This window comes from Scyliorhinus canicula, chromosome 2 (assembly GCF_902713615.1).
Source record: "Scyliorhinus canicula chromosome 2, sScyCan1.1, whole genome shotgun sequence".
NCBI lineage: Eukaryota > Metazoa > Chordata > Chondrichthyes > Carcharhiniformes > Scyliorhinidae > Scyliorhinus > Scyliorhinus canicula.
The window spans coordinates 55,655,636-55,677,605 of record NC_052147.1 but is presented as its reverse complement, the minus strand read 5'-3'; the positions used below and the strand labels follow the sequence as shown (position 1 = coordinate 55,677,605).

The window sequence follows — 21,970 nt, the reverse complement described above, 5'->3', positions numbered from 1 at the left end:
CAACAAGAGAAAAGCTACTCCTGACATTCAATGGCATTAACATCGCTGAACATCATCATCCTTGGGGTTACCTTTGGCCAGAAACTTAACTGGACCAGCCAGTTAAATACTGCGGCAGCCAGTGCAGGTCAGAAGCTGGGTATTCTAATGCGAGTAATTCACCCGACTCCCCAGAGCCTGCCCACCAACTGCAAGGCACCAGTCAGGAGTGTGATGGAATATTCCCCACTTGCCTGGATGAGTGCATCCATAACACCTAAGAATCTTATTAAAAGAAAATTCCAAATAAGGGGCAGTTTAACGAGGCCAATACACTTACCCTGCACATCATTGGGCTGTGGGGGTGAGATCGACGCAGACACGGGGAGAAGGTGCAAACTCCAAATGGACAGTGACCCGGAATCAAACCCAGGTCCTCAACACCGCGAGGCAGCAGTGCTAACCACTGTGCCACCCAACACTGAAGAATCTTGACACCACTCAGGGCACAGCAGCTAATTGCTCAGCACCTCTTGAAAATGAAATGAAATGAAAATCGCTTTATTGTCACGAGTAGGCTTCAATGAAGTTACTGTGAAAAGCCCCTAGTCGCCACACGCCGGCGCCTGTCCGGGGAGGTTGGTACGGGAATCGAACCGTGCTGCTGGCCTGCTTGGTCTGCTTTAAAAGCCAGCGATTTAGCCCAGTGAGGTAAACCAGCCCCTAATTCCATCACCTTAAAGAATTGCACCGTCCCACTAACTCACAGTGGCAGCAATGTGCCATCAACAAAATGTGCTGCAGCAAATGATCATTCCTCCTTTGACAGAACCTTCCAAGCCAACAGCCTCGATCACCTAGAAAACAAAGCCAGCAGATGCATGGGAACACCACCACTGCAGATTCCCCATCAAATCACACGCCATTCAGATTTGGAACTATATCACTGTTCTTTCATTATCACTGGGTCAAAATCCTGAAATTCTCTTCCTAAAGCACGGTGGGTGTATTTACACCGGTAGTCCAAGGAGGGGCCTCACCACCCCCTCTTGAGGGCAGTTAGGGATTGACAGCAAATGGTGGCCTACTCATGAAAGTATAAAACATGGCAGTGGGAAGGATGGAGCAGCCAGCTCTACAACAGAAAAGTCAGGAATAGAAAGAATACTGCGACAGCCAACGGAATCGTTGGTGCCTTTGAGTCAGGCAGTTCCAGTACTGTGGTCAGGACACAGAGTCTTTGACTGAGGAATTCTAAGCAGAGAAATGCAGAAGTGCACTCAAAGAGTCGATGATGACAATATTAGAATAGAAAGGGGATCAGAAATGCAGTACATGGAAAGATTGCATGAACAGAACAATGTGCCTCTGCTCTGTCCCTTCTTGCATTCCTTCAATAACTCAGCAAGCTTATCCAGCAAATAATTGTACTATGCAGACTATGAAGATCACCGGTCTAACTTCCAATGTGTGCTCAGTTAGCTAATCTTAATCAAGACCAGTGGTAAAGATGCTACAATTGGCCTCAATGTCACAGGATAGGTAAAATCAGACAGACATCTCCACCCAATAATAATCTAGTGACCCCTCCTAGAAATATCAACAGGAACAATGAGTGAGGCCAGCTCATACGGACCTCTTAAACCCACCCATCCCACTCCTCCCAACCAGTACTCACAGACAGCATGTCAACATTTACTGTCAAGGCATTAAATATATCCAGCTAGGATTCAACACTCCCAAGAGATTGTAATTCATGATTTAAAAATAATAATAATAATAATAATAATAATAATAGTCGCTTATTGTCACAAGTAGGCTTCAATGAAGTTACTGTGAAAAGCACCTAGTCGCCACATTCCAGCACCTATTCGGGGAGACCGGTACAGGAATTGAACCCGCGTTGCTGGCATTGTTCTGCATTACAAGCCAGCTGATTAGCCCACTGTGCTAAACCAGCACCAATTAGCTTTTTCTACACTTTTCCTGTGGAGATTGTTGCCATGACAGGGTGGTTCCTGTAACCTACCATGTAATTGCCACACACTCTTATATAAAAGTCATAAATGAGTATCCAGTGCAATCTCAAACTAAACTTATATTAATATTGAATTCAATTGGAGCCTTCATACTTAAATAGTTTCTACATAAGCTGCTCTCTTCTTCCTGCAGTGTTCTGTTGGCACTTATCAGTGACACTGGAATAACTTCCAAGCACATAGTTACACTTAGCAGTTGAAAGGGAATAATATAGGACTGTGCTTTGCCTGGTTATTGGCGTTGATGCACAGTCATGGTAAACGTAGTACCAATATGTTGAATGACCTCTGGTTTGAACATTAACTTCAGACATTAGTTACTATTCCCATTTTGCTACAGCAGGGAGTTCTGGTATCTACTTGCGATGGGAGAGGGAGAAGTGGGGTGAAGTTGACATTCTGGGTGTAGATTTTTCCTTACAACACAGCTCCAGTAGCAATCACGCACCTGTAATATTGGGCTATTTTGTTTGTTTGTCTATGTTTCTAGTCTTTTTTCTTCATAATTTCTGCATCGACAGGATTCCCCTCCAACCAATCTCCATTTTTTTCAAGCGACTGTCTTCAATGTCTTTTATACACTCTCAGCTATTAGCATCTCCTTTTTATTTTAACATGCTGTCATTGCCTCAGGAATTTGCAGATAATAATAAAATCTTTATTATTGCCACAAGTAGGCTTACATTAGCATGGCAATTAAGTTACTGTGAAAATCCCCTCGTCGCCACATTCCGGCGTCTGCTCAGGTACACAGAGGGAGAATTCAGAATGTCCATATTACCTAACATGTCTTTTGGGACTTGTGGGAAGAAACCGGAGAGCCCGGAGAAAACCCACGCAGACATGGGGAGAACGTGCAGACTCCGCAGATAGCGACCCAAACCAGGAACCGAACCTGGGTCCCTGGCGCTGTGAAGCAACAGCGCTAACCATGCCGCCCTGATCATTCAATCCATTCATTTGTCGCTCAGCTGAGCTGAGACCCCCAAAAAATAATCTGCATTCTCTTTAACTACCTTGACTGACCTGCTGCATATTGCCAGAATTTTCTGTTCTAGTTTCAGTTCCATCATTTGCAGTTTTTATATTTTATTTATGTAATAAGATGCATGCTTATTTATGAAGTATCTATTCTAGGAAATGCATCAACACGTTACTCACTAAAATAGTTCTTCACTAGGTGCTGCACAAAGACCATTTTACACATGTTGCTGAGTTTAAAAAAATATATTTTTATGAACAAATATTCTAATATGACATTTTTGCATCTATATACATACAAAAGTCAACAATATTTCAACCCTTCCACACCCCCCCCCCCCCCACCAACCCCCAATAAACAATCCCCTATCCCCCCCCCCCCCCCCCCCCCCAACAACATCTGACGGTGACCAACCCCCTGAAATAGGAAGCAACCGGCTGCCACTTTCGGTAGAACCTTTCAGCCAACCCTCATTACATACTTGATTTTTTTCCAAGAATAAAAACTCCATTAGGTTCCTTCACCACAGTGCTGCATTGGGCGGGGCTGAAGACTTCCAACCAAAGGTCACCTCAGGCTATTAAGGAAGCAAAGGCAAGAGCATCTCCCTACACCCCTGTCTGCAACTCCGCTAAGTCTGAGATCCCAAAACTAGCCACCAAAGGGCGTGGCTCCAAATCAACCATAATCATTCTTGACATGGTGCAGAAGGAGGAGAGCCAAAAGCTCACGAGGTTAGTGCAGGACCAAAATGTGTGTGTGATGTGCCAGGAAAATAGAGCACCACTCCCACCTGTCCTCAACATCTGCGAAAAGCCCACTCGTTCGTGCCCTGGTCAAATGTGCCGTATGCACCACCTTGAATTGAATCAGGCTAAGCCTAGCGCACAAGGAGGTGGAGTTGACTCTATATAGAGCCTTGTGTCACACCCTCCCTCAAACTTCAGGCTCAATTCCTCCTCCCATTTCTTTTAAATCTCATCCAACAGGACCTGTTCCGTTAACACCAGCCGACCATAGTTCCCCGACAGTCTCCCCTACATCAACCTCCAAAAGAACTCTGTCCATCAACGAGGGTAGGGAGGGCCTAAGGGAAGGAGCAACCATCTTGCGCACAAAGTCTTGCACCTGGTCGCACTGAAACCGGCTACCGCTTGAGAACTTGTTTGTGGGTGGTCGTTTCGAAGAGTGACTGGAGAAGTACAAGTCACGAACCGCTCTAACCCTTCCTCCCTCCAAGCCCCGAAGGACGAATCCAAAACCGTTAGCACAAAACAATAGTTTCCACAACTTGGGGCTGGCACCGTACTGAGGCATATTTAGTAAAGCTGATTATGCTTACCTGCAACATTATCAGATAGTCATCGTGGCGCTGGATTTGTAAAAGGTTAGCCAATGCCATCACACCAGCCTTAAAGTCAGCGTTGTTAACTAGAACAAAAAAGAATATCCATGGAACAGAAAAAATCTAAACTGCAGCATCTAATTTATTTGAAATAGAAACTAACTGTGGACTAATACAGTCTCTTAAATTTGAAGTCTCCAAAAAAACGGTTCACATTAGAATGCAGCATAGCAGAAGTGGCTGTAAACAGCATCCTCCATAAGGTGCATGTTTCTCTGATAATCCAGAAATATAACGGCAGGGAATTCGAGGCAGTGGCAATATTGGCGAACGCCACAAATGAAACTATTATGCTCCGATTGTGGCAATTGCACACCACCTAATGCAAATATGATTAAAATATTTGGCAGCATAAAACATAGCTACTACATACCTGAGGTACTGGGGTCTATAAAAAAAAGGAACAAAAAGTTGTTAAACAGGAACACATTCAGGAGCAGTGGTTCCGATCTGATAAAGTGGTGATGGGTTTTAGCACGTAGAGACAGGATGTCCAGGCTGCGTTTAATTTGATTAAGAAGTTTGCAGTGAAACAGTACATATCAAGTTTACATGTAGCTGAAAAAATGATATGCTATCAGTCAGAGGGAAAATCAATGCATGCCAGGCTGTCAAAACATTCATGTTACTACTTAGTGGAGATTTTGATGTTTCTAGGATAAGCCAACAAAGATTTAGCCTCATACAACCTGAACTATTAAACCATTTGTCAGCTCTAAGCCCTCCAAAGCCATTCTGCGTTGGTTAAGGTGCTATCACTGTGGTACTTATTTCAGATTTCACAGGAGGTGGAGCTATGATAATTAGCTGTTGAACACTTCGGCAAGGGTCAGTGTGGCATCATTCTGGGTGGCACGGTGGTTAACACCGCTGCCTCACAGCATCAGGGACCTGGATTGGGCCTAGGTAGAGTGCTCTTTCGGAGAGTCAGTACAGACTCGATGGGCCAAATGGCCTCCTGCACTGCAAGGATTCTACAATGCAAAGAATCAAGCAGATTATGGTATGCTGTACCCAATAGTATTTCACTGACACCATCATTCCTGATATTTAGAGTCATAGAATTTTACAGCACAGAAAGAAGCCCTTCAGCCCATCGTGTCTGGCTGGCCATTATACACGTATCTATTCTAATCCCATCTTCCAGCACTTGATCCGTAGCCTTGTATGCTATGGCATTTCAAATGCTCATTGTTATAGTGTTCTTATTATGCACCTCATTTAATTCCATTGCTGATGTCAGCAGTAAGTGTTGTGATGTCATTAGTTGTTACCTGGCTGTATTTGGATTATCACAGAACAGAAGAGGATCATCGGCCCATTGAGTCTGCACCGACGCATGAAAAACACCTGACCTGCCTATCTAATCTCATTTGCCATCACTTGGCCCATAGCCTTCAATGTTATGACATGTCAAGGACTTTTCCAGGTACTTTTTAAAGGATGTGAGGCAGCCCACCTCTACCACCCTCCCAGGCAGTGCATTCCAGACCATCACCACCCTTTGGGCAAAGTTTTTCTTCAAATACCTCCTAAACCTCCTGCCCCTGGCTTTGAACTTGCGTCCCCTCATAACTGATCCTTCAACTAAGGGGAACAGTTGCTCCCTATCCACCCTGTCCATACCCCTCATAATCTTGTGCACCTCAATCAGGTCACCACTCAATCTTTGCTCCAGCAAAAACAACCCAAGCCTATCCAACCTCTCTTCATAACCAAAATGTTCCATTCCAGGTAACATCCTGGTGAAATGCCTCTGTAGCCCCTCCAGTGCAATATCTTTCCTATAATGTGGCGAACAAAATTGCACACAGTACTCCAGCTGGCCTCACCAAAGTTCTATACAACTCCAACATGACCTCCCTGCTTTTGTAATCTATGCCTCGATTGATAATTATTGTCATTAGTCATTAGTTCGAATTCTATTCTGTTATTTTCATGTTTAGTTCGCTGCTCTCGTTTTTGAGTTCATTCTGTATTTTGAACTTTGTTATTTTTATAAATGAAAGATGATTAACTTTGTTTATGAACAGCTCATTTCGACTATCTTTTTGTAGTCAAGCTATCACACTCATTTAAATGCTTCTTTTTTATTTTTAAATATTTTTTATTCTTCTTTTTCACATTTTCTCCCACCAACAATAAACAGTAACAAATATGTCGATCCCCATATCAATAACAACGATCCCATCCCCCCACCAAACCCCAAACATTAGCCTGCATGTTCACACAAACAAATGACAAAAAGGAATTAGGGATCACCCATAGTTGCCATTAAAACACACAGCCCCCCTCCCCCCCACCCGCCCCAACTAATGTTCAATGTTATCCAGTTCTTGACAGTGCATAATGAATAATGCCCATGAATTGTAGAACCCCTCCATCCTTCCCCTCAGTTCAAACTTAACCTTCTCAAGAGTCAAGAATTCTAACAGGTCCCCCCGCCACGCCAGGGCACAGGGTGGAGAGGCTGCTCTCCAACCTATCAGGATCTGCCTTCGGGCGATCAACGAGGCGAAGGCTACAACATCTGCCTCCGCACCCGTTTCCAACCCTGGCTGGTCCAATACCCCGAATATGGCCTCCTGAGGGCCCTGGTCCAGCGTTCACACACATCTTCTACTCCTTCAAAGAATTGGCTCATCCTCGTCCTCATCCTCATGAGGTGTGCTCTGTATACCACCTTCAGCTGTATCAGCCCCAACCTCACGCATGAGGTGGGGGCATTCACTCTCCGGAGCACCTCACACCAGAATCCCTCCTCCATATCCTCTCCCAACTCTTCCTCCCACTTCGCTTTGATCCCTTCTTCTCTTCCAAAATAGCTCCATACACCGCTGACACTACCCCCTTCTCCAGTCCCCCTGTCGTCAGCACCTCCTCCAGCAATGTGGAGGCCGGCTCCACTGGGAAGCTCTGTATCTCCTTTATGGCAAAATCTTGAACCTGCCCCCAACCCAAAGTGCTGGCGAAACTGCCTCCAAATTCTCAATGAAGCTATTATTACCGGATTCCCTGAGTATTTCCCCGGGGCTATCGGGAGCGGCGCTGTTGCTAGTGCTTTCAGTCCCGACCCCCTGCACAAACTCTCCTCCATTCTGACCCACTGGGAATCAACCCCTCTGACCCAGCTCCGCACCTTCTCCACATTCGCCGCCCAGGAGTAATAATTAGGTACGGAAGACCCAAACCCCCTGCCTGCCTTCCCCTCTGTAGCAGCACCTTTCCAACTCTGGCCACCTTCCCTCCCCATATGAACAAAGTAATCGTTCCCGCAATCTCTCTGAAAAAAGCCTTTGGCAGGAAAATCGGTAGGCATTAAAAAATAAACAGAAATCTCGGCAACACATTCATTTTAACCACCTGTACCCGACCTGCCAGTGACAGAGGGAGACCATCCCACCTTGCTAGATTAGCTTCCACTCTCCACACCAAACTAGAAATGTTGCACCTACGGAGCACCCCCCCCCCCCCCCCCCCCGGTACCTAAGGTGAGTCCCTGCCCCGCGGAATGTCCGCCCCCCCCCCCCCCCCCCCCCCCGGCCGAGATGTCTGGATTTAGTTTGTACCCAGAGAAAGACCCAAACACTCGAAGCAGCTCCAATATTCCCCCTTTCGACACTCTCGGTTCCGACACGTATAACAGCCAGTCATCCTCATACAAGGACATCCTATGCTCTATCCCCGCCCCGCACTATTCCTTTCCATACCCCCGAACTTCTTAATGCGATGGCCAACAGCTCAATCGCAAGTGCAAACAGCAGGGGGGACATAGGACATCCCTACCTAGTCCCACAGTCGAGAGAAAAGTATCTTGAGCTGATGTTGTTTGTGCGGACACTCGTCCTCGGCTCCTTATATAGTAGCTTTACCCAGTTCACAAATCTTGGGCCAATCCCAAACCGCTCCAGAACTGCCATCAAGTACCCCCATTCTACCCAGTCAAACGCCTTCTCAGCATTCAATGCCACAACCACCTCTGTTTCCTTTCCCTCCGCCGGTGCCATACCGACGTTCAATACCCTTCCAACGTTTGAAAAGAGCTGCCCCCCCCCCCCTTACGAACCCCATCTGATCTTCACCTATCACCTTCGGGAGGCACTCCTCCAGTCTACCCACCAGTACCTTCGCCAATACTTTTGCGTCCACATTCAGAATTGATATGGGCCGATACGACCCACACTCCGTCGGATCCTTATATTTTTTTAGCAACAGTGAAATCGATGTCTGCCCCAAGGTTTGTGGCAACAAGCCCATCCCAATCGCCTCTTCAAATATCCCCACCATCAGGGGTGCCAGCTTATCCTTGAATATTTTATAATATTCCACCGGAAACCCATCCGGCCCTGCCACCTTCCCCGACTGCATCCTCCCAATCACATCCTTTATCTCCTGCTCCACTATCGCTCCTAATGTAGCCCTGTCCCCCTCCCCCAACCTCGGGTACTCCAACCCATCTAGAAATTCCTGCATCTCCTGGTCTCCCCCAGATGGCTCTGACCTGTACAACCTCTCATAAAATTCCTCAAAGACCTTGTTAATCAGATTCGGAGCCACCACCAACTTCCCTGCCCTATCCCTCACCTGAACAATTTCCCTTACCGCTGCCTCCCTCCGAAGTTGACCTGCTAACATATGCTCCGCCTTATCTCCATGTTCGTAAACTGCACCATTTAAATGTTTCTTAAAGCAGTTCCTGCTTCTACCACCCTTTCACGCAATGGGTTTCAGATTCCCATCACCCTCTTGGTGAAAAAGGCTTTCCTCAAATCCCCTCTAAATCTCCTGCCCCTTACCCTAAATCCATGTTCTCTGGTAGACTTCTCTACCAAGGGGAAACGTTTATTCCTATCCATCCTATGTCCCTCATAATTTTGTACACCTCGATGATGTGCTCCTCTCAGCCTTCTCTGCTTTAAGGAAAACAACCCCAGCCTAACCATCCTCTCTTCATGGCTGAAACTCTCCAGCTGGGCAACATCCTGGTGAATCTCCTCTGCACCCTTTTTGGGGCAATCATATCATATAGTGTGGTGACTAGAACTGCACACAGTGTTTTAGCTGTGACCATACCTCCTTGCTCTTATATTCTATGTCTCGTAATAAAGGCAAGCACCCCATGTGCCTTAACAATCTTAGCTACCTGCTCTGCTGCCTTCGGGGATCTTTAGACTTCCACCCCAAGGGTTCTGCATCATTACTGCACCCAAGTGGTTTCTGGCCTTCAAGTTTAATAGAAGCAAATCAAACTTTTCATTTTTGATATTTTAGAATTTTCTCCCCCACCTCTATTCATCAAAAGCTTTACACTTTTATTCATATAACATGCAAATTAAGCAAACCAAGAACAATCAAACACCATCTGATAAAGAAATGCAGTATGAATAAATGCACAAATTTATTTCATTTCTGGAACTTTTACAGAATAGTGTAGAGCTACAACATCAAAAAATTAAAACCTCCACTGGACACCACAGGTAGACAGAACTACTGTGAAACCAGAAATCTAGCACAGATTTGGAAATGAGTGAAGATTAGATATAGTTATACTGAAGATATCAGTCTCAGACTGCTATGTAGCTGACAGATCAAAGTTATGTCATTTGAAATTTGCCTCAGTTTGGCAGCGAGGCCTGTAGTGTGCTTGTTCACATGCATAGGGTTACACATACGGAACTAACCATTGATAATAGAAAACGGAGGTATCTGCTTGACGTTGAAGATATTCCATAGAAAGTGTCACTGACAGCCTAAAGACTCCCATAATACACCAAATAGATGAAACCACAACTCCCATAATGCACCAAATAGATGAAACCAGTTAACACTTTATAAACCCACAGTAAACATCTTATCAACTATCAACACCAATCCTCCCCACAGATACAATATTCTATAAGTAAACCGTAATCTTTCCTTATCAACATCCAGAAGACAAAAGACCTTTTTTAACACAGATCAGGTTTAAATTCTCTACTGAGAGCAGTTATCACTTTGAAATCACCCAAATGAACACTCTAGCTTGTAGAGAGATCCATGCATATCTGCTGGCTTTCACTGCAGCTCTTCTCTCTGAAAAAACTAAAACCCTGTAGCAAACAGCCTCACACAAAAGTAAAGCAGACAAACAGCCCAGCTCCACCCACACTCTGACATCACTGATAAACACCCATTTCTTTAAGGTACATCCACTACAGATATTTTTATAAACACCTGTTTCTTAAAGGTAATCTCACATGACACAGGGGCATGAAGTGCCAGGAATCACACTTGACTTAAATATACCCAGGTGTTGCACTGGGCCTCAATTCCTGAGTTATACAAACACTTTTGCATTTGTAAGCACCTAAAACTATTTTGCATGAATGAGGTGACAGTGTAATTCAAACTTTAAGATTGGCTTGCTAGAAGAGCTAAAACCCTGTATAACTGATTGTCTCATTGGATGATACCACTTTCTGGCAAACACTAAAAACCAAGATTAGCCTTTCTAATCATCGTAAAGAAATGAATACAGAGACATGCACTGGCAACCCAGTAAGAGAGACAGGGGAATTAGCTCAAATAGTAGAGTATCACTTAGCCTGAGAGCAGTGGGAGCTTCCATTCTCAAATCTTTTGTAGCAGAATGGCATTGGGAAAGCTTGGTGGATTGAAACCATTTGCCTGCTACATGCACTTTAGCCACCATGGACCCTATAGGCAGAATGGCCTCGTTCTGTGCCATATTCTCTCTGTGACTGTGACTCTTAAGGGAATAATAAAAGTTTACATCTATGACTCTCTCCATGGCACATTCCTGACATTTTCTATAGTATATCCAAGAACAAATGCACGTGTTAATGATAGAAACATAGAAACTGATTATAGCCTCCAGATGTTAACAGGCTATATCTTGGGCCTTTCAACAAAAACATACTGATTCTCGCCACTTTTTGGTCAATCTGGACAATGCATATAAGTGCTTCATTTATGCATCTTCCTCTTGCAGTAAACGATGGCTGAGCATGGTTATTACTTACCATCCAGATTAACAAGTGGATCGGTGCCTTTAGTAGCATCCTTTTTTACACTTTCTGCTGTACAATTCTTGTATTTATCTACTGTAAAGCAAAAAACAACAATCATAATTTAAAAACAAGCTTATTGACAGAATCATAGAATTTACAGTACAGAAGGGGGCTATTCAGCCCATCAAGTCTGCACTGGCCCTTGGAAAGAGCACCCTACTTAAGCCCACACCTCCACCCTATCCCCGTAACCCAACCTAACCTTTTTGGACACTAAGGGCAATTTAGCATGCCCAATTCACCTAACCTGCACATTTCTGGACTGTGGGAGGAAACTGGGGCACCCGGAGGAAACCCACGTAGACACAGGGAGAACGTACAGACTCTGCACAGACAGTGACCCAAGCCGGGAATCAAACCTGGGACCCTGGAGCTGTGAAGCAACAGTGCTAACCACTGTGCTACCGTGCCGCCCTCGGTCAGCAATTTAAACTTCTCACGTGTTTATTGCTCCATTGCATACCTCTTAGCTGCTCTGGTAGGGGTTGTACCTACATCTAAGTGCTTCCTAAGCCATCTCAGAGGCTATTTAGAATGAACAACATACAGTGCAGGACTGCAGTCATTTGCAAGCCAAACCAAGTGTTCCCTTCTCTCCCTGCTTGCAAGTATCGTAAGAACATTTGCTCACCCTATTCTTCATGCCATTATCTTCTTTGCATCATCCACTTATCTTATTTAATCTTAAATGTTGACAGTTTCTACCTCAACCATTAACGGCAGAAGTGAATTACACAGCCTCACAATTCTGCACCATCACTATGACATAATCAATTTCCTCATGTTCTAGACGCCCTGCATGTTTGAAACAAATTAACATTGATGGTTCTGGATATTTTAAAAAAGTATTTCCACTTTCAGATATGCATGATAGGAATGGAGGGTTGACATATGGCAAAGACAAGCGGTCACATTTAGTTAAAATTAACATACAAGAAATTTGGTTTTCTATAAACTAATCCCGTTATATATTTGATGTAACCATCACATAAATGCAAACCCCCAATTCCAACATAAAAATTCCCCACCATGTCATGTGACTACAGTTTGAAAGAGTTTTAAAATTTTTGCCTCCAGTAATCTATTCGGTAAACCATTCCAAGTTAGGATCATAGAATCCTGACAGTGCAGAATGCTATTTGACCGATTGCGTCTGCACCAAACCTCTGAATGAAAGAGCCCCCCACATAGGCCCACTCCCCCGTCCTATCCCAGTAACCCCACACACCTCCACATCTTTATTTTTCTGCATTAGAACTTCCTCCTAATTTTGGTTCTGCATTGTGTAGGCAGAGTAATACGGGGTTTATTCACCTTTTGGTACACCTGGAATAGGTACCAAAGGACCTGTTGTACTCTGCAGCCCAGCTCACTCAGGTAACCAGCACAGTTTTAGCTGAAATTTTTAATATGTCTCCCAAGGGACATAAAATAAATAAAATCATAGGCTGAAGGAGGTTGGGAGGGGGATACTTTAGATACTCACCTCTACTCAACAGCATTGCTCCCCCTTTAAGAATCAAATTTCAATAGTTTAAAGAGGAAAGTTAGGATACTTCCATTTTCACCGCAGCACGGTGGCACGGTGGTTAGCACCGCTGCCTCGCAGCGCCAGAGACGCGGGTTCGATTCCGACCTCTGGTGACTGTCTGTGTGGAGTTTGCACTTACTCTCCATGTCTTGGCCGTAGAAAATTACTTTTTGCTGTACTTTGGTACATGTGACAATAAATCAATCAATCTGCGTGGGTTTCCTCTGGGTGCTCCAGTTTTCTCCCATAGTCCAAAGATGTGCAGACTAGGTTGACTGGCCATGCTAAATTGCCCCGAGGTGAGGTTACAGAGATAGGGTGGGGCATTGGGTCTAGGTAGGGTGCTCTTTCAGACGGTTGGTGCAGACTCGATGAGCCAAATAGCCTCCTTTTGCACTGTACGGATTCAGATTCAAAGTAGACTATAGAAAACTAACCACAAACGTATTCATATACAGTAGTCCCCCGTTATACCGCGCTCCGCAATACCGCGGTTCGCGATATACCGCGGGGGGGCTTATGGACCCCAACTGTCAGTTGTGTCAATTTCAGCGGCCGGCTGATTATTTCAGTGAGAGCAGCTTCCCTCTCTGGATCAAAGTGAGCCGGCCGCTGAAATTGACACTACCGGATGCTCTCTCCCTCCAATCAGAAACATTAAAACTTAAAAGTTGGATTGGAGGGAGAGAGCAGCGGGCAGTGTCAATTTCAGCGGCCGGCTCACTTTGATCCAGAGAGGGAAGCTGCTCTCTCACTGAAATAATCAGCTGGCCGCTGAAATTGACACTGCCGAGGGGGGGGGGGGGGGGGGGGGGCGAGAAGAGGGGGGGCGGGTGTGGGGGGGGGGGAAGAGAAGAGGGGGGGAGGGTGTTGGGGGGGGGAAGAGAAGAGGGGGGGCGGGTGTTGGGGGGGGAGAAGAGGGGGGGGGTGTTGGGGGGGGAGAAGAAGGGGTGCGGGTGTTGGGGGGGGAGAAGAGGGGGGGCGGGTGTTGGAGGGGGAGAAGAGGGGGGCGGGTGTGGGGGAGACCCCCCTGTGGGTGTGGGGGAGACCCCCCTGGGGGTGTGGGGGAGAGAGGGTGGACCTGCGGGTGTTGGGGGAGAGAGGGGGGCCCTGCGGGTGTTGGGGGGGGAGAGGAGGGGGCGGGTGTGAGGGAGGCCCCACCTTGGGGTTGTGGGGGAGAGAGGGGGGGGCCTGCGGGTGTTGCGGGGAGAGAGGGGGGCCCTGCCGGGTGTTGGGGGGGGGGGGGAGAGGTGGGGGGCGGGGTGTTGGGGGGGAGCGGGTGTGGGGGAGGACCCACCTGTGGGTGTGGGGGAGGACCCCCCTGGGGGTGGGGGAGAGTGGAGGGTGGACCTGCGGGTGTTGGGGAAGAGAGGGGGCCCTGCGGGTGTTGGGGGACGGGGGAGTGACGAGGGGGGGGGCAGGCGAGGGCGGGGGGGGGATGGGGGCGACGCCGGAGGGTGTGGGGATGGGGGCGACGCCGGCGGGTGTGGGGGACAGGGGTCGTGAGCTCGGACGCTGTGGGGGAGAGCAGGCGGGTAGTGGGGAGAGGGAGCGAGCCGGAAGGTGTGGGGGGGAAAGGGGTCTAGTTGGAGGATGTGGGGGGAGAGGGGGCGAACCGGAGGGTGTGGGGGGGAGAGGGGTCTAGTTGGAGGATGTGGGGGGAGAGAGGGGCGAACGGAGGGTGTGGGGGGGAGAGGGGTCTAGTTGGAGGATGTGGGGGGAGAGGGGGCGAGCCGGAGGGTGTGGGGAGGGGGCGAGCCGGAGGATGTGGGGGAAGAGGGAGCGAGCCGGAGGGTGTGGGGGGAGAGGGGGCGAGCCGGAGGGTGTGGGGGGAGAGGGGGCGAGCCGGAGGGTGTGGGGGGAGAGGGGGCGAGCCGGAGGGTGTTGGGGGGGAGAGGGGGCGAGTCGGAGGGTGTGGGGGAGAGGGGTCTAGTTGGAAGATGTGGGGGGGAGAGGGGGCAAGCCGGAGGAAAAAAAAAGAAATTGACACTGCCGGCTGCTCTCTCCCTCCAATCAGAAACATTAAAACTTAAAAGTTGGATTGGAGGGAGAGAGCAGCGGGCAGTGTCAATTTCAGCGGCCGGCTGATTTCAATGAGAGCAGCTTCCTTCTCCGGATCAAAGTGAGCCGGCCGCTGAAATTTTAATTGGATCCACGATGGGGGTTTTGAATTTATTTAAAAATCTATGCTAGCACTTCCCATTGTGAGTCTACGGGGGTCTGACCTCTCCCCCCGCCCCCCCGTAGACTCACAATGGGAAGCGCATGCATAGATTTTTAAATAAATTTAAAACCCCCATCATGGATATCCGCGGCTCGGATACAACGCGGGTGGCTGTCTTGGACCCAACACCCGCGTTATAAAGGGGGACTACTGTATATTGAAAATAATGAATGCTTAGAGGCTGAAGTTCAGTTGAATGTTTCAGCGTACAAATAATCAAGGCACTTCACAGAAACAAACATTCACATGCATTATACCTTTATCATGCCCAAATGTTATATTGTGGTCTACATCTAATGAAAGCTGAATTACTAATTTATAAACTGACATTGTAAAATTCAATAGGAAAATTATGATGTAAAGAAAAGGTCACTTTTTAAAAATGTATAGTTAAGCACGGTTATAAAGTTTCACAATGCCAATTTTAAAATGGTCAGCAACATCAAGCAATTTAAAGAATCATACCATTATCTGAATATTCAAGTCTCACAGCCAAGCCCAGAAGCCAGTCAATATTTTCCTGTCTTTCCTGAGCCTTGAATGGACAGTTTACATCTGCCAGATACTGAAAGTAAATGAATCAGATAAAACAAGATTTTAAGTTTGCAAAATTCATAATTTACAAGGATTTGCATAATTGTTAAATGAAAGCTTTCTCATAAATGTTGACTAGGCCGCGTTGATGACTATAAATGACAGGAAATCTTGGGCCATTAAATACATTGGACTGTGCACATGTTAGCAATAAGAATGTTTACTGGTAAACAAAAAATCATAAACATTTCAAGTCTTTGCTAAACGTTTCTCATACGATAAAAATGTAGCGAATATACAAAAATCTAATGACCATTTTCAGAGAAAGTCACGTCAATTTGTATGCATGTAATTCCAATTACAGAGTAACTGTCAGGGCAGTCATGCTAATCCTTGGTCGCTTCGATTTTCAGCCATACTATAAAATATCAAGGATTTGTTAGAAGCACAATAACATTGTCGATCTGAGCCAGATTTATTTTAGACTTAGATTCCCTGTGAAATTACTGCAACACCATCCATTTATAAAACACCTGTAAAGTAGTTAAACATCCTCAAGCACTTCACATGTTAAATGTGACACTGAACTACATAAGGAAGGATGGTGGAAGCTTGGTCAAAGAGCTGGGTTCTAAAGGGGTAGAAGAGGTTTAGGGAGGAAATTCCAGAGCCTAGGCACCAAGAGCACAGCTCCCAAGTGGTGGAGCAATGATAACGGAGTGTGCAATGAGGTCAGGATTGGAAAAGGCACGGATATCTCGAAGGACTGTGGAGCTGGTAATGGTTACAGAGATAAGGACAAGTCGAGGCTACTGAGCCATTTGAAAAGGAGGATGAAAATGTTAAAATCAAGGTGTTGCTGGATTGAAAGCCAATGTAGGTCCCCGAGGACAATGGATGAACTGGACTCGGTGTTATTTAGGATTTGAGTTTTGGATGCGTTTAAGTTTATGAAGGGTGAGAAATGGAAAGCACTGTCTGGAGGGAAGAAAGGCCTGGACGAGCTGAGGCGGGGCAGATATTGGCAATGTTAGGGAGATGGAATGAGGCAGTCTATGTGATGGAGCAGATCAAAAGCTCATCTTAGGGTCAAATAGAAATTCTGAAGTAGCCAACAGTCTGGTTCAGCCTCAGAGTTACAGCCAGGGAACGAGATCGAGTCAGTAACCTGGGAGGTGGCGAATTAGAAGCAGTCCATCCAGTCCGCCAATGTTGCTTCTTTGCAACAACAAATCTCCAATCATTGCTTTTTACAGACATGAAAAGAATTTAATGAAACTCTGTGATACAAGAGGGTGCAATTAAGAACATAAATGTCATCTGGACTGTGGGTCTGCACATTACTGCCAGGAATTTTCCACAAGTCTAATATTAAACAAATCTTCCAGTTCTACATATAGTTGTAGAGACTCAGAGCAGTTAGCACGCTACTATAATTATGCCAGGATTGAACCTGCATAATTCAGACTGTCTCAAGTGCGTTACAGCCAATGAAGTACTTTTGAAGTACAGTGATTGCTGTAATACTAGGAAGTAGAGCAGTCAATTTGCACAGATCAAGGTCTCATAACAGGAATGAGCTAAATGACAAGGTAGTCAGTTTTAAGCGATTTTGGGTGAGGAATAAAAATTGACCAGGACACCAGAAATCTCTGCTTCACTTTGGTTAGCACCAAGGAATCTTTGATGTCCACCTGAGATGGTAGGTAGTGCCTTAGTTTATCATAGTAAGAAGTCTTACAACACCAGGTTAAAGTCCAATAGGTTTGTTTTGAATCACTAGCTTTCGGAGCACTGCTCCTTCCTCAGGTGAATTCACCTGATGAAGAAGCAGTGCTCCGAAAGCTAGTGATTCAAAACAAACCTGTTGGACTTTAACCTGGTGTTGTAAGACTTCTTACTGTGCTCACCCCAGTCCAATGCCAGCATCACCGCATCTTAGTTTATCATCTTATCATCAATACGATACTCCCAGCAATGCAGCACTCTCCAATGCTGCACTGATAATGGGTTCCAAGTTTCTGGAATTGAATGCGAACAGAAGACCCTCTTAACGATGAATGGTTCTACCACTGAGGAAGCGTGAGAATGTAAAGAGATTGCTTTTGTTCTTCATAAAGGGACAAAAATTCAGGGTTACTAAAAAAACAAAGGGAAAATAAGAATTGCTCATTTATTCCCCCCACAGTTTTATTAGAATATGCAATACTCTGCCACAAAGTGGTTATTGAGGCAGAGGCTAGGATATGTTTAAAAATATAAAAGCACTTGGGGAAAAATGGCAAGAGTGGGTTTGGATTGATAATGGAAAATCTAGCATCAACATCAAACTGTCTCCTTCTGTGCTGTAATTTCCATGACCACCTTCAAGCGATTATAGCTCCCCCTCCTACTGAAGTCTGAAATATCCATGGCAAATATTTAATAATATATTCACTGGAATCATAGGAAAAAATTATGCCAGTTTATCACTTCATCTGTCAGCTGCAATTTCTATCAAAACTCGAAGTCAAACGTGGTGACAATTGGCAATTAGCTGCAGAATTGACAGAAGGCAGATACCAGTTAACAGGCAAAGAAAAGCCATATTGTTCTAACTGCCGATGCATACTGATCCTCCTCCTCATCCAAACCATTTGCATCACTTCTGTACTGTTGTTTCTACATCAGTTATCACAGAATCTTTAGTGATGAAGGAGGCCATTTGGCTCATCGGGTCTGCACTAGCCCTCTGAAAGAGCATTCTACCTTATCCTGCTCCCGTTAAGAGGGTCTTCTGTTCGCATTCAATTCCAGAAACTTGGAACCCATTATCAGTGCAGCATTGGAGAGTGCTGCATTTCTGGGAGTATCGTATTGAGGATAAGATGATAAACTAAGATGCGGTGATGCTGGCGTTGGACTGGGGTGAGCACAGTAAGAAGTCTTACAACACCAGGTTACGGTCCAACAAGTTTGTTTCGAATCACTAGCTTTCGGAGAACTACTCTTTCCTCAGGTGAACAAACCTGTTGGACTTTAACCTGGTGTTGTAAGACTTCTTACTATGATAAACTAAGGCACTACCTACCATCTCAGGGATTGCAAAATATGGCAATTTACTGGCAAAACGATATATAAGTACATCAGACTAAAACTTGCAGATTTAATCTACATACAAAGCATTTGATTCCAATTGATGCTCACCTTTTCAAAGCTTTTAGGCCATTCATTACTGTGCACATTTCGAAGGTTGCCTCTCTCTTCAATCTTGTAATGTCTTACTTTCTGATCTTCAAGCCACACAATTAAATTTCTAAATTCCACCTCATCTAGAATATAAAAAGCAACTACTTCAGACACAGATTAGTTAAAAAATAACTTTTGACGTGCACTGTACAAGCGCAAGACCAATTGAATGTATTAAAAGTGTTAGCACTCTTCCATCCACCTCATGGGGAATTTATGTCCATCATTTATAATTTAGAACTGTTTTGTTCGTCTAAACAGATCTGAAAATTGATCCACTAACTTTAGAATGGTGAATCAACACAAGTAAAATCCAGTGTGGAACGACAAGCGACTTCTCATGTAAAACTTTGATAATTCATATTTAGATTTAAGGCTCATGCTCACTTTATACAATACTTCCAAAATAGTACTGTATATATTAAAGCTTCCTTTAGAAAAACACAGCCTATACTAGTCACCTTCTCCCCAGTTTTAAGATTGATGAATGCTTTATCGTATCCCCCCCCACACCCAAAATGTAAGCTGCTAATTGGCTTTGTTTGATTGACTCTACGTCAGAGTTTACTACACTTTTTCTCAGCATTCCTATTTTTTTTTAATAAAGGGATTTCTTGGACAATGACAATTTGATCCTATCTCTAAAATATGGAAATAGAGCTGAATTAATAATTTATTTTCACAAATATCTTTTCATTCACTGTTATTCGCCCATCAACATTTTCATTCATCTGGTCTACAGATGAGCACACGTGGATTGAAATTAGGAGCAGTTGACCACTCAGCTCCTTGAGCCTGCTCCGCCATTCCAATAAGATTGCTCATCAGATGGTTACTTCAACCCCACTTTGTTGCCTACTCCCAAGGAAATCATATTGGGAGATGGTCCCTCTTCTGGGAATAGAACACATGCTAAGGAAATGCAATATTAGTTAAAGTGTCATCTTTCAAAATAATCATTTAAAATGAGGAATTATCCACATATTCAAGCAGGTATGAAAGCTCCCATGGCCTCAGACAAAAAACAGTGGTGAGCACTCCCACATCTCCCTCAATCAACACAAACAAAAATGAATTAGTCACTGCTCTCAGTAACTGGCTGTAGGATTTTGTTGTGGAGTTGATTTCCATCAATAAGTAATTTTTTACATGTCAAATAAGCATCATGAAAAAAAATTCCAGCATCGTAATACTGGTAATTTTTCAGGTAGGTTAAGCCAAAAATGTGTTATTGAAAACTGCTGGCACAGATGAAGCAGTAACTTAGTACTGTGCTGACAATATTTTTCAGATCTCAAAATCCAATTACACCTATACTTCACTGATTACAAGGTCATCATTGCTATTTGGAGACAGTCAACTGAACTTTGTCCTTCAGTGAACTGCAAAATTCAATTGAAAGATTGAACCTCATCCAGATTTCCTGAGGATTTATTTTGTTGGCCAGTGAAAAATTATACAATTAGATTTTCAACTTTGTAAAAGCAAAAAGTAATCCTCAAACATTATTAGAAATGAGGCAAAAATCTTACAACTGGAATGGAATATAAGGGTTAAAACATTCAGGATACGTTCATTTTTAATAGATTATTTCATATCACATTTGCATTTGAGGCTTGATTACACACCTTTCCTCAAGCAGCTATTTCCACCAAAACTTCAACAAAACTATCTTCATTTCAACTTTACATTTATAGTATGCTCTATCTTAAGCCCCACCTTGTCCATCATTGCATGTGCAAAGTCTCAATATCTTCCATTTCTAATATAACAATACATCTCCCAACATTTCATTTAACAGTATGGAAAGCACTTCCACAACAGAGTATATTGCAATATCGCAAATCCATTTAAACCTCATTTACTGAGGGGGAGAAACATTTTGTTTCGGTTGTGCACTTTTACCTCCCTCTGAAGAGCTTCACTATCCACTTCTAGCATCTCAGTACAAATAAAATCTCAAGAGCATCGACCCTGCAAAATATTTAATTCAACTTTATTGTTTTCTTGCAAATTAGAGATGCAGATTAGGCAGACTTGGGTACTATTTAAAAAACGGCAGTCCTCCTGTATGAAAATGAAATGAAAATCGCTTATTGTCACGAGTAGGCTTCAATGAAGTTACTGTGAAAAGCCCCTAGTCGCCACATTCCGGCGCCTGTCCGGGGAGGCTGGTACGGGAACCATTTTCCTCTTCAACCCCCAGAATGTGGGAGCTTGCTGTGCATAAAATGGCTGCTCCATTTGTCGACAAAACTGCAATTCAGTAGCTTATATGATGCACTTTGCTCATTATTCAGAAACGGTGTTGAAATTTTTAAACGCTAGGATGTCTTTAATTATGTTAAGAACATGGTGCAAATCTGCAGGAAGCACTGGTGGAGGTGGGAAGGCTCACCGGGCCCGCATCTATCCGCCCGCCCACTCTGGCCTCGGAGCTGGACAGTGCGAGTAGCCGAGGCGGGCCCGGTGAACCCCTGCCTGCTCCGTACCTTTACAGTCAAACACGCCGCTGTTATGATACTCGAGAGCCGACAGTTTCCTCCGAAACATTTTAGCATCCACCACGCAACTCGCCAACAATGCCTGGGAACGTCAACGCGTCACACTCACGGACGCGTCGTGATGACGCCACCGCGTCACGTAAACGGGCGCGCGCGTCGGAATGACGGAACGCGTCACTCTCACGGGCGTGCCGGGGTGACGTCACCGCGTCACACTCAGGGCTCCGTCCGGTCGCACGCACGCTCTGGATGACGTCGCCAACGGGGGCCACCTGCCAAAGGCGCGCACGGCGTTTACTGCAGTTAACTGCGGCGGCGCTGAAAGGAGGCGGGGCATCTCCCTTGGCAACCGGTGCTGGGATGGGGTGTTACCTTTGGCAACCGGAACCGGGATCGTTTTCCTTGGACTTGGGTAACATCTTGCGGCCATTGGTCTCAATCTTGCACCGTGCACCACGCTCACTGACCCGTTGT

At 45.2% G+C, this 21,970-nt stretch overlaps 1 protein-coding gene across 2 annotated transcripts in view; it reads right to left on the bottom strand.

Annotated features, from left to right (window-relative positions):
* The window catches only part of rtraf (RNA transcription, translation and transport factor), a 36,226-nt gene extending 14,558 nt beyond the window's left edge, over window positions 1–21,668 (bottom strand). Inside the window, exons 1-5 of one of the 2 annotated variants that reach the window (XM_038778792.1) lie at window positions 21,485–21,668; window positions 18,951–19,075; window positions 15,696–15,795; window positions 11,428–11,505; window positions 4,343–4,431 (exon numbers count right to left, since the gene is read on the bottom strand). In XM_038778792.1, the coding sequence (XP_038634720.1) occupies window positions 4,343–4,431; window positions 11,428–11,505; window positions 15,696–15,795; window positions 18,951–19,075; window positions 21,485–21,545 (453 nt within the window). In that variant the 5' untranslated portion in view covers window positions 21,546–21,668. Of the gene's footprint in view, window positions 1–4,342; window positions 4,432–11,427; window positions 11,509–15,695; window positions 15,796–18,950; window positions 19,076–21,484 lie in introns of both variants that reach the window. The other variant, XM_038778787.1, reaches the window with a different exon arrangement.
* Window positions 21,669–21,970: the final 302 nt, after the last annotated feature.